We start from the raw sequence: 13,390 nt of genomic DNA, 5'->3' as shown, positions 1-13,390 counted from the left end.
AGTAGCGGGATACAGTAATATCCCTTGTTAGAGTATTGGTTCTTACCAAAATAACAAAAATGTAACTGAAAACTAAAACAATGAAAAATTCCCGGAATTCTGAACATTTCCTAAGTTTTTCCTGGTTTTCTCCCGGATGAAAAAATTCCCAAGTTTTTCCCGGATCTCCCAGTTGTCCCAGGTCCTATACACCCTGCTTCTGCCACAAAACTGACCCGAGGTCAGTCTCCGAAAGGCCTATTTCCAAGGCTGGTGCACCAACAGCCAGTTTGGCCAGCGTGTCAACACGTTCGTTTCCCAGGATGCCTACATGACTCAGGGTCCACACAAAGGCCACAGAGCAGCCACAATGGGCAGAAGTATGGAGGGACTTCTGGATAGCCATCACCAGATGAGAGCGAGAGAAACACTGGTCGATAGCTCGTAAACCACTCAGGGAGTCACTACTGATAACGAAGGACTCACCTGAGCAGAAGCTGATGTATTCTAGGGCGCGAAAGATGGTGATTAGCTCGACAGTGAAAACACTGCAGCCAGCTAGCAATGCGTGTTGGTCATCATGATACCCTAGAGTAACAGCATAACTGACACAACCAGCAACCATAGATCCATCAGTATAGACAATGTCAGAGCCATGAAATGTGGCAAGGATTGAAAGAAGGCGGCAGCAGAGGCCCTCAGGAGGGACTGAGTCCTTCAGGCCCTGTGCCAAATCGAGCCGAAGGCACGGGCAGGGCACACACCAAGGGGTATACGCAGAGGGGCCTGGAAAAGAGGTGGAAAACTGAAAACCTCAAGCCCAGAGAGAAAGGAGCTCTGACGTGAACCATGATTGTACACCCTGACCGGGACCGCCGTTCCGGAAGATGGATGACCGACCAAAGGAACAGTAGATGATAATTGGGATGCCCAGGCAAGCTACAAATGTGTGTAGCATAAGCGGCCAGTAATCGTTGGTGCCAGAACTGCAATGGAGGGACAGCTGCCTCCACAAGTATGCTGTTAACAGGGCTTGCCCGGAAAGCTCCAGTGGCGAGTCGGATTCCGCTGTGAAGGACAGGGTCCAGCAACCGCAATACGGAAGGGGATATCAAACCGTAAGCCAGGCTCCCATAATCTAGATAAGATTGAATTAACGCCTGGTACAGCCGTAGAAGGGTAGACCGATCGGCACCCCAGCTAGTGTGACTCAAGCAATGAAGAACATTAAGATGCTGCCAGTAAGTTTGTTTAAGCTGCCGAATATGAGGCAGCCAAGTCATCCCGGGTATCGAAAACCAATCCCAAAAACCGATGCGTCTCCACCACAGCAAGAGGTTCGCTGTCAAGATAAAGCCGTGGCTCAGGGTGAACAGTGCGTCGCCTGCAGAAATGCATAACACAGGTCTTGGCAGACAAAAACTGGAAACCATTAGCAACAACCCAAGACTGCGCCTTTCGGACAGCGCCCTGCAGCTGCTGTTCAGCAACTGCAATGCCAGTGGAGCTATAGTATAGGCAGAAGTCATCAGCATACGAGGAAGCTGAGACAGATGTTTCCACCGCCACAGTGAGCCCATTAATTGCAATTAAAAAGAGGCAGACACTGAAGACAGATCCTTGCGGTACCCCATTCTCCTGAACTCGGGAGGAACTATGGGAGGTTGCAACGTGCATGCAGAAGAAACAAAGAGACAGAAAATTTTGTATGAAAATTGGGAATGGACCCCGAAGACCCCAACCATGAAGCGTAGAGAGGATGTGATGTTGCCATGTCATTTAGTATGCCTTCCGCATGTCAAAAAAGATGGCAACCAGATGCTGACAGTGGGAAAGTCCATACGGTTGGCAGACTCCAGGCACACCACATTATCGGCGGCAGAGCGGCCCTTACGGAACCCACAGTGAGATGGAGCCAGAAGGCCCCGAGACTCAAGTAGCCAACTCAACCTCCGGCTTACCATGCGTTCGAGCAACTTGCAAAGAACGTTGGTGAGGCTAATGGGAAGGTAGCTGTCCACCCCCAGTGGGTTCTTGCCAGGTTTCAACATGGGGATTACGACGCTTTCCTGCCATGGCAACAGGAACTCACCCTCGACCCAGATACAGTTGAAAAGGTCTAGGAAGCAACGCTGGCAGTCCACGATGAGGTGTTTGAGCATCCGACAATGGATGCGATCTGGCCCAGGAGCCGTATCAGGGCAAGCGGCTAGGGGACTTTGGAATTCCCACTCACTGAACAGAGCACTGTATGATTCAGGGTGGCAAGTGTGAAATGAAAGGCTCCAACTGCTCTTACAGGGAGCAGAAGGCCAGTGGGTAATTCGCAGAAATGGAACTCTGAACAAAATGCTTCGCTAAGCGGTTTGCAATTGTGTCTGAGTCAGTACAGACTTCTCCATTAGGTGAAAGCGTAGGTACGCTGACGGGGGTTTCTGGTAGCCATAGAGTTGCCTAACTTTGGCCCAAACCTGCGATGGAGAGGTACGGAGGCCAATGGTGGAGACGTACCTTTCCCAGCACTCCTGCTTGCGTTGGCAAATGAGGCAGCTGGCTCGCACACGGAGCTGTTTAAAGGCAATGAGGTGTTCCAATGAGGGATGCCACTTGTGATGCTGGAGTGCACGCCTGCGATCTTTAATCACCTCAGCGATCTCGGGCGACCACCAAGGCACAGTCCTCCAATGAGGGGACCCAGAAGAACAGAGAATGGCAGATTCTGCGGCAGTAACAATGCCGGTGGTGGCCGAGTGAACCACTGCATCAATGGCATAATTGAAAAGAGGCTCAATAGTGGCAATGGAGGTGAACAAGTCCCAGTCAGCATTATTCATAGCCCATCTGCAGGGGTGCCCAGAAGAGTAACACTGTGGCAGTAACAAAAATATCGGAAAGTGGTCACTACCGCACAAGTCGTCATGCACACTCCACTGGACAGACAGTAATAGGCTAGGGCTGCAGATCGAAAGGTCGATGGCTGAGTACGTGCCATGCGCCACACTGAAATGTGTGAAGGCACCATTATTTAAAAGAGAAAGGTCGAGCTGTGCCAATACTTCATCAACAATGCTGCCTCGGCCTGTTGTCACCAAGCCACCCCGCAGAAGGTTATGGGCGTTGAAGTTGCCCAGTAACAGGAAAGGTAGCGGCAATTGGGCTATCAGCGCGGCCAGGACATGCTGTGGGACATCACCATCCAGTGGAAGATAGAGACTGCAGACAGTAACAGCCTGAGGTGTCCACACCCAAACAGCGACAGCCTCTAAAAGTGTTTGTAGAGGGCCAGACTCGTTGTAAAGGGAGTGAAGGACTTAGATGCAGACTCCACCAGATACCCTCTCATAAGCTGGCCAGTTCCTATAATCCAGACAGCCACGGAGAGGGGGGGTTCACATCGCCAGAAACCAAGTCTCCTGAAGAGCAGTGCAGAGGAAAGTGTGAGGGCTGAGAAGTTGTCAGAGTTCAGCAAGATGGTGGAAAAAACCGCTGTACCTGTATGAGTGATATCCATTGTGTCCGAGAGTCCGGCGAGATCTAGGTCTTCAGCGGAAGCCAGGATCTCTACCTCACCCTCAGACGCAGAGCTTGGGTGCCACCACAAGTTCCTTCGTCTTAGAGGTCTTCTTCTCGGACTTTTCTCACTGCTCCTTGGGTTTCACTGGCTGGGAGGGCTTCACCGATTCAGTCTCCGGGACGGAGAACGTATTCGAAGCCCTACGACCAGGTGCTTGTGGGCACTTATGCCAATGCCAGGTGTCATCCTTCCCACCTGTGGAAACCTGGGAAAGGAGGGACCCAACGGACCCCTTGCGAGCGAGAGGAGCCAAAGAAGTTGGATGCTTCTCTGGCTTAGAAGCCGGGACTGGTGTCCCTGATGGGTGGATGGGTGTTGCTCCCAAGATAGATGGTGCAGGAGCTACAAGGTGGGTAGTGCCCCCCATGGGCAAGGAAGCATGTGGAGTTGTATGGCTCGGTGAGATGACTGGAATTCGCTGAACTGAAGGGGCTATCATGATTGTTGTAGCGGCGGCATATGAGGAAGTCATTCGCACAGGATGGAGTCATTCATATTTCCTCTTAGCCTCAGGTCAGTCAGTCCAGGGTCTTATATTCCATGATTTTCTGCTCTTTCTGTAATATCCTGTAGTCTGGCAAGCAAGGTGAATGATGCTCTCTGCAGTTGACACAGATGGGAGGCAGGGCACAGGGAGTATTGGGATCTGATGGGCAACCGCAATCTCGACATGTGAGGCTGGAAGTACAGCAGGAAGACATACGGCTGAGCTTCCAGCACAAAGCACTGCATCAGGGGAGGGATATAGGGCTTAATATCACAGCAGTAGACCATCACCTTGACCTTCTCCAGTAAATTATCACCCTCAACACCCAAGATGACGGCACCGGTATCAATCTGATTATCCTTTGGACCACGATGAATGTGCCGGACAAAATGAACACGTTGACGCTCTAAATTGGCGCACAGCTCATCATCAGACTGCAAAAGAAGGTCCCTATGAAAAATACCACCCTGGACCATATTTAAACTCATGGGGTGTGATGGTAACAAACATCCCCCAACTTGTCACAAGCAGGTAACCTTCGTGGCTGGGTAGAGGATGCCGTTTTTATCAATACTGACCCAGAGCAAATTTTGGACAAGCCCTCCACCTCCGCAAACTTGTCCTCTAAATGTTCTACAAAGAATTGAGGCATGAAAGACTCCCCATCAGCTCTCTTACAAACTAGGAACCGGGGCTAATAAGTGTCGCTGCCATCCTGAACCTTACGCTCCTCCCACGGTGTGGCCAGGAATGGGAACAATTTGGGATCGTATTTCTGAGTGCTGAATTGAGCCCGAGAACACTTAAGAGACTGCTGGCGGCTAGCCACCAGCAAGAGATGATGCACCACACTTCATTGCGTGTCATCCGCTCTGATGCCACCCACTCCGACAAAGGACACTCCCCACGGGCAGCAACTAGCCTCACCAAGGGCCACCTGGCAGGATGGCCATTGCCGGGAGTCCTGATGCCCCAAGGAGAGAGGCATCTAATCTTTGCATATGTGGAGAGTTAATGGCGCAGGCATCAAGCAGAGCGATCCCTGTGTTGTCAGGGGCTACAACCAACAGGGTACATGGCAGCACCACTACAACGGACTGGCTACTGTGCTGGATATTAGGTGCAAGGAAGTCCATGGTCATCGTCTCCATAAAAACAACACTGCACAGTGCATGTTCGAAATCGCACCCAGGAATGTATCCTCGCCCAAGAGATGGAGAACGAGCGGGACGGCAATGCGATGACGAGAAAGCTGGCCAAAGATCTCAATGCACGATGGACGCCATGCACCATGTAAGGCACCCTTCCCCAATTGGCTCGCTCTTCAGAAGAATTTGGAAATATGGAGGTCAAACCCAAGAGGGGACCATCACTTATAAGCCAAAACGTTTGAGACTCCTTTTAGTCGCCTCTTACAACAGGCAGGAATACCGTGGACCTCTTCTAACCCCCAAACCCGTAGGGGGAATACACTATGTAAAGGAAGATTAAGATCTAATAGTCATGGGGGACTGGAATGCAGTAGTAGGGGAAGGAGTAGAAGAAAGGGTTACAGAAGAACATGGACTTTGGAAGGTATGAGAGAGTAGAAAGACTGAGTTCTGTAATAAATTTCAACAAGTAATAGTGAATATGTTGTTCAAGATCCACAAGTTGAGATGGTATGCTTGGAAAAGGCCAGGTGATACGGGAAGGTCTCAGATTATCATGGTCAGGCAGATATTCCAAAATCAGATACTGGATTGTAAGGTGTACCTAGAAGCAGATATAGACTAAGACCACAATATAGTAGTGATTAAGAGCAGGTTTAAGTTTAAGGGATTAGTCAGGAAGAATCAATATGCAAAGAAGTGGAATACAGAAGTACTAAGTAACGATGAGATATGTTTGAAGTTATCTAAGGCTATAGATGCAACAATAAGGAATAGCTCAGTAGGCAGTAAAGTTGACAAGAAGTGAACACTAAAAAGGGCAATCACTGAAGTTGGATGGAAAAACATACGCACAAAAAATGGTAACTGCGAAGAAACTGTGGATACCAGAACAAATACTTCAGTTGGTCAGTGACAGAATGAAGTACAAAAATGTTCAGGGAAATTCAGGAATACAGAAATATGAGTCACTAAGGAACAAAATAAATAGTAAGTGCAGGGAAGCTAAGAAAAAAATGGCTGCATGGAAAATGTGAAGAAATTGAAAAAGAAACAATTGTCGGAAGGATTGACTAAGCATATACGAAAAGTCAAAACAACCTTTGGTGGGGGAAAAAAAAAAGCAAGGGTAGTATAAAATTAACAATGGAATTCCCATTGCACTAAGAAGATTAGAGAGAAGAAGAGAGAAGAAGAGAGAAGAAGAAGAGAGAAGAAGAGAGAAGAAGAAGAGAGAAGAAGAAGAGAGAAGAAGAAGAGAGAAGAAGAAGAGAGAAGAAGAAGAGAGAAGAAGAAGAGAGAAGAAGAGAGTATAGGTGGAAAGAATACACTGGAGGCCTCTATGGTAGGGAAGACTTGTCTGACGCAATAGAAGAAGAAACAGGAGTTGATTTAGAAGAGAGAGGGGGTCCAGTACTAGGATCAGAATTTAAGAGAGCTTTCGATGACTTGAGATTGCATAAGGCCGAAGGGATAGATAACATTCCATCAGAGTTTCTAAAATCATTGGGGCTAGAGGCAACAAAACGACTATTCATGTTGGTGTGTAGAACGTACAACTCTGGTGATATACCATCTGACTTTCGGAAAAAAATATACACACAATTGCGATGACTTTAGGAGCTGACAAATGCAAGAATTATCACACAATCTGCTTAACAACTCATGCACCCACGTTGCTGACACGAATAATATATAGAAGAAGGGAGAAGAAAATCAAGGATGTGTCAGTTTGCCTCTAGGAAAAGTAAAGGCACCAGAGAGGCAATTCTGACGTTGTGGTTGATAATGGAAGCAAGACTAAAGAAAAATCAAGGCACAGTCAAAGGACTTGTCGACCTGTAAGAAGTGTTCGACAACGTAAAATGGTGCTACATGTTCAAAATTCTGAGAAAACTAGGAGTAAGCTATAGAGAGATGGGTAATATATAATATGTAAAACAGACAAGAGGGAATAATAGGAGTGGACAACCATGAATGCTCGGATTAAAAAGAATGTGTGAGAGGGATGTAGTCTTTCACTCCTGCTGTTCGATCTGTACATTGAAGAAGCAATGATGGAATAAAAACTGCAGTTAAGGAGTGGAATTTAAAGTCAAGGTGAAGGGATATCAATGATAAGATTCTCCGATATTGCTATCCTGAGTGAACAATCTAATGAGTACAGGATATGGATTGGGGGTAAATCTAAGAAAGACAGCAGTAATGAGAAGTAGCAGAAATGAGAACAGCAAGAAACTTAACATTAGGATTGTTGGTCACGAAGTAGATGAAGTTAAGGAATTCTACTACCTAGGCAGCAAAGTAACCAATGACGGGCAGAGCAAGGAGAACCTCAAAAGCACACTAGCACTGGCAAAAAGAGCATTTCTGGGCAACAGAAGTCTACTAGCATCATACATGGGCCTTAATTTGAGGAAGAAATGTCTGAGAATGTACATTTGGAGCACAGCATTGTATGGTAGTGAAACATGGACTGTGGGAAAACTGGAACAGAAGAGAATCTAAGCATTTGAGATGTGGTGCTACAGAAAAATATTGAAAATTAGGTGGACTGACAAGGTAAGGAATGCGGAGGTTCTGCAAAGAACTAGAGATGAAAAGAATATGTGGAAAATGCCAACAGAGAGAAGGGACAGGATGATAGGACATCTGTTCAAACATCAGTGAATGACTTCCATAGTACTAGAGGGAGCTGCAGAGGGCAATAACTGTAGGGAAAACAATGGTATTCAGGATTACTACAGTATATTGATAACTTTTACTTATGGACCATCTGTTGAAGATGTCACTGGTATTCAAGAGTCAATGTGACTTTTTTCCTGTGTGTGTGTGTGTGTGTGTGTGAAGTTTACGGGCACTAAACAGCGTGGTCATCAGCGCCCAAACGCATAAAAACAGGAACATATGCAGTGAAGGGACTAAGACAAACAGCGAACAAGGAGAACGGCTAAAACACACAGACCTGACGCAGTTCCAAATCCTCACACGCAGAGGCAAAACGAGAGAAGGGACACACTAAAAAGGAAAGGAAACACAAGGAAAAGAGAACAGAAACCGAAGGGAAACAAGGAGGTAATCGTGACTGGCTGACCTCTTACCTAAAACCTGGGTGAGCCAGTCACCCAGCAGCACATTAAAACCCTCTCCCTAAAATCCGAGGCAACAAATTGGACAGAACACAAAACCGTAAGACCTTAACTACAGTCGTTGCGTCATCTTGTAAAATAGAGGGCGAATCCGGTGGCAAGGAAACCACCGCCCTCTGGTCAGAGAATAAAAGACAGTCAAGTAAAATGTGGCGGACAGTAATCTGGACGCCAGAAGAACTGCAGATTGGGGGGTCCTCCCGCCGGAGGAAAAAACCATGCGTTAAGGGACTGTGCCCGATGCGGAGGCGAGTGAGGAGAACCTCATCCCGCCTGCATGACTGGCAGGACGTACGCCATGGCCGCGTGGTAGCCTTGACCAGACGCAGCTTATTGTCACCGACTGCCAGCCACTCCTCTTCCCACTGACTTTTTTCCTAGAGTCCTCTATACACCTATAAAAATATCCTGTAACATTATTGTGGGTTTTCTGTGCAAGATGATACAGTGACTTTAGATATTTTGTGCATTTTTCACTGTCCACTTGCGACTAGAAACATATCAATCCCTAGCCCATCTCAACAAACTGTTTCTGAGATTTGGCATGCATGTAAGCATAAGGCTATAATGACACAAGAAGCTGTTAATCCTGTAAATGTTTGATATATATTAAAACTTTTTAGCCACTCACCTGCCTGGTAGGACGGAGAGGACTAGCCTTGGCCCCCACAGAGGACTTAGGCGAGTCAGGAGTTGGTGTCGGTGTGCTCCCTGTACGAGATCTCAGGGCACGTGATGGACGTCCCGCCACCAACCTGCAAAAAAAAAAAAAAAAAAAAAAAAAAAAAAAAAAAAAAAAAAAAAGTTTGCATGTGACTATGGGACACATGACAATGACAGGTTGCAATGCTATCATGCTACTGGATGTGTGGGGAAGAGTTAATAACAACACCCCCTCCCACAAAAACACACACACACACACACACACAACAAAAACACACACACACACACACACACACACACACAACAAAAACACACACACACACACACACAACAAAAACACACACACACACACACAACAAAAACACACACACACACACACAACAAAAACACACACACACCACAAAAACACACACACACCACAAAAACACACACACACCACAAAAACACACACACACCACAAAAACACACACACACACACACACACACACACACACACACACACACACACACACACACACACACACACACAAACACACACAAACACACACCTCCCTTTTTACAAATACACAATTTGTCACTATCTCATAAATGCCCTTCTGCACATCTACTTGAAATTTCATAATTTATGCCAGAACTGAAAAAGGTATCAATGTTGCCGTTCTAATACATTTTTGTTCACGTAATTCCATAAGTAGTCATTAATTCTCACATTAGATATCAAAAAATCAGCTTCATTGTCCGAGTTTTATTATTTGCAATCCCCAAGTTTAATGGACTGATCAGTTTTCGCATTGAAAGCTAACAGAGACGAGGTTAGGAACATCAAATAATTGGCTAGAAATTTCTAACCCACACACTTGTGTACTACACTACTTGTGCACAACAGTGGCAGTATTTAAGATACAATACATCAGGACATTCTACTTGTATAGGAGCAATAGAATAGTTTACTTATTAGTGGAGTCTCTGGGGTGTATCACCATACAGCAATCATGTAATGATCCATAAAAACTTGTCACATTCATTAACAAGATTTTCTTCATAGGTATACAGTACTTTAGCAGCTGTCAAGAATGTATATGCCAAACAGTTCAATTTCTATGCTCTTACTAACAAACTGCAATGGAAATTCTGAAGTTAATTATTTTAGTTTAATTTTTATCATGAAATTGAAGAGAGAATATTTGTAACACTTTGTCGATTAATTTTTTGCCTCACATGATTTTTGTTCCACGAGTTCCATAAGGAGAGGCTCTGGTGCGTATAAAGGGATCAATGATATGTATTTTACTTAACTGAAATAGAATTAAGTTACTTTTCTTTATGAAAGATTCTATTACTATGGAGCTAATTTAACATTATACCTTAATAAATCAATTCAAAGACTTTCAGCACAGACAATCAATATGCATAGAATGAGTTCCCAAATAAGATAGTGGGATGGCAGAAATGAAATTTAGCATCAACCTTTCATGACAAGTTTGGAAACACTCAGTATTTGTGTTTCCTATTTAAGGCTGATCACTGCATGATGTGCAAGGCAATTCAACATGAATGTAGTGCCTACAAACAGCTATAATTGTTCAATGTCTGTTTCCATAGCTCAGTGGCCAGCACAGCCTACTGCCATGTTGGGAACCCAGATTTGATTCAGAGTACTGCTGCCCAATTTTTCATTGGTGGGAGGACTAGTACTGGGTACCATCAGCATTGTTAAGCTAACTGAAGAGCTATTCAACCAATTTGTAGTGGTTCAAAAGTCAAGAATCACAACAATGATCCCGAGAGTGGTGTGCTGACCACGTACTCCTCCATCATGCATCCTGTGACACCACTGGTAGTGTGTGACATGGTAGTCTATTGACCATGAATGGCTGTCTAAAGCCAGAATGCAGAAGTTTACTACTTGTATAACTACTCATTACACAATAACACATGGACAATATTACAAATAAAGCGAAGAAAGTTCAAAATTTGGATTGTTGTGAAAGTGCAGTGAATCTGTAACCAGAGCAAAGACATCCACACAATTTAGAACTCTACATCTTCCAAACGATTCAATCAGTTTTACCGGAAGTGGCCATTCTGTGTTCTACTCTTGGCCACCTTGATCTCCAGACTTAACACCTATTCACGACGGTATGTGTAATGCCTTGTGTTTGTGTCTTCTTGGCTGAAACCAAAATGATATGTAAAAATGCACGTTTCTGATGTGCTCGCACCAGTGACTCCACAGGTGCTTCAGAATGTGCAGCTCGAAACGTATTACTGCTTATATACCTGGGAGACCAGGGAGAGCCTCGTGGGATACTTATGAAGTGTGCAAAACGAATTTTAACTTCCTTTTCCATTTTCTGTACTAGTTACTGATCTATAAGTATCATCAAACAGTTATAGCGTTAACCATGCCAAGTAATGCACTTAGGTGTTGAGAGTAGCCTTCAAAGGAGTCCAAAGCACATATGCACGCACACAGAAGTTAGCAGATGTCATTACAGCTGTCATTTACTTAGATATTAAATGTGATTTTGTAGTTTACTTTGTTTTCCTTGTGCCTCCGCGGCGTAAGAGCTTTAAGTCAAAGTGTACGGTTATTTAGGAAGCACAAACCATTTTGTGGAGTGGAGTTTAAACGAGGTGTTGCTACTTATATTATAAAGGAAAACAAACATTAACACTGACACTAACATGGAAATGCTCAGATTTCACAGTGATTAGCATTGTGAAACTTGTGCTGGAAATTTCATGCCTATAACAACGAAATACAGTGGTCCATCTGGTGACTATTGAGCTAGATCCATTATTCAAGTTTTCAACTGCCAACAAAATGCTAAGGGGACATTTCAATTTAAATGTTTCAACATCCAATATCTGTGCATACAATTTTCTACTGGTATTAAGGAAACCAGCAGCACTTCATTTGATAACATTTATACACACACATCGAGATTTCAGAACTACTGTATAAATGCTTGCAGTTAAACTAAAAAATAAAGGAAAATGGAAAAGACTCCTGCTAAATATTTATAAAATAGAGACAGTAAAGATGTAGCCACAACACTTGGCATTAATGAGAAGTGTTATGTATTCTGTAACATTGCCTACAGTTACGTTTCAAATAGAGTTTAATGAATGACAGTTTTTTTATTTATTTTTTCAGCTATTTATTGGACAAACGATCATGTCACTGCCACTGAACAGTTCATTTTCCAAAACAGTGACGTTCGAAGTACTGGTAAAATAGCTTCAATTGCTCGTGTGTGGAGTGTTCGAAGGGAGCGACATAATGCAGATGATATCGCCAGTGATCAGTGATCGTTGAGGGCCCCTTAGCTTGCCGAGCGGCAGCCGACGCGGTGTCACGTGTGGACGTGCTGGCAGAGCAGTAGGCGGCCCTGGCGAAAGATCGGCGGCCAGCTGATCTGCACGCCAAACACGCGCCACGGTTGCGTCGGGCGTCACACAGCTACGTGTATAAACGCCGCCCCAACAGGAAGTCTATTGTTACCTTACAACGCTGTTACAGCACAAACACGGGCGAGCGGCCTACAGCAGTGCTCATCGTGTCGCCGTCCTTGTTAAAGAAATTTAGTCCGACGCCGAACAAATACACCAATGTAGCCTGAAGTATTAACTCATTGCTTTTATCAGCGACCGTTTCGCTATCACTCATCAACGGCTCTCGCCAAGTTATATTCACCGTCAGTGGCACTGACGTGAGACGTCTGTAAAGAGAAAACCTGGAACTATATATCGTTAATTATTATTTGAATAATAGAGTCGCTATTGTTTAGACGTGGATTTGTATTTATTTCAATTGTAATCGAATCTAATATTTTTAAGTGTTAATTTTCAGCTCCGCAATTAGGAGCGCAGCCATTAGCGCTACTAACTTACAGCGGAGTTTACTAATAGCTGGTATAAAAAATATGTCGGTATTTGTCATTGAAAAAGATTTTAAATGCTATAGGATAGAGAGAAAAGGCTTAAGGAGTTTTATCTAAATACACTCCTGGAAATTGAAATAAGAACACCGTGAATTCATTGTCCCAGGAAGGGGAAACTTTATTGACACATTCCTGGGGTCAGATACATCACATGATCACACTGACAGAACCACAGGCACATAGACACAGGCAACAGAGCATGCACAATGTCGGCACTAGTACAGTGTATATCCACCTTTCGCAGCAATGCAGGCTGCTATTCTCCCATGGAGACGATCGTAGAGATGCTGGATGTAGTCCTGTGGAACGGCTTGCCATGCCATTTCCACCTGGCGCCTCAGTTGGACCAGCGTTCGTGCTGGACGTGCAGACCGCGTGAGACGACGCTTCATCCAGTCCCAAACATGCTCAATGGGGGACAGATCCGGAGATCGTGCTGG

General features: G+C 44.9%; 1 protein-coding gene across 6 annotated transcripts in view; it reads right to left on the bottom strand.

The window, feature by feature from the left end:
* LOC126190318 (uncharacterized) overlaps positions 1-13,390 on the bottom strand; it is a 592,731-nt gene that overhangs the window by 44,007 nt on the left and 535,334 nt on the right. For all 6 annotated transcript variants that reach the window (XM_049931012.1, XM_049931014.1, XM_049931017.1 and 3 more), the window contains one exon: positions 8,972-9,095. In XM_049931012.1, coding sequence (XP_049786969.1) covers positions 8,972-9,095 — 124 coding nt within the window. The remainder of the gene's footprint in view (positions 1-8,971; positions 9,096-13,390) is intronic.

Source organism: Schistocerca cancellata, chromosome 1, assembly GCF_023864275.1.
Source record: "Schistocerca cancellata isolate TAMUIC-IGC-003103 chromosome 1, iqSchCanc2.1, whole genome shotgun sequence".
Taxonomy (NCBI): domain Eukaryota; kingdom Metazoa; phylum Arthropoda; class Insecta; order Orthoptera; family Acrididae; genus Schistocerca; species Schistocerca cancellata.
Note: the sequence above shows the minus strand (reverse complement) of the source record. Positions and strands in the feature narration are given on the sequence as shown.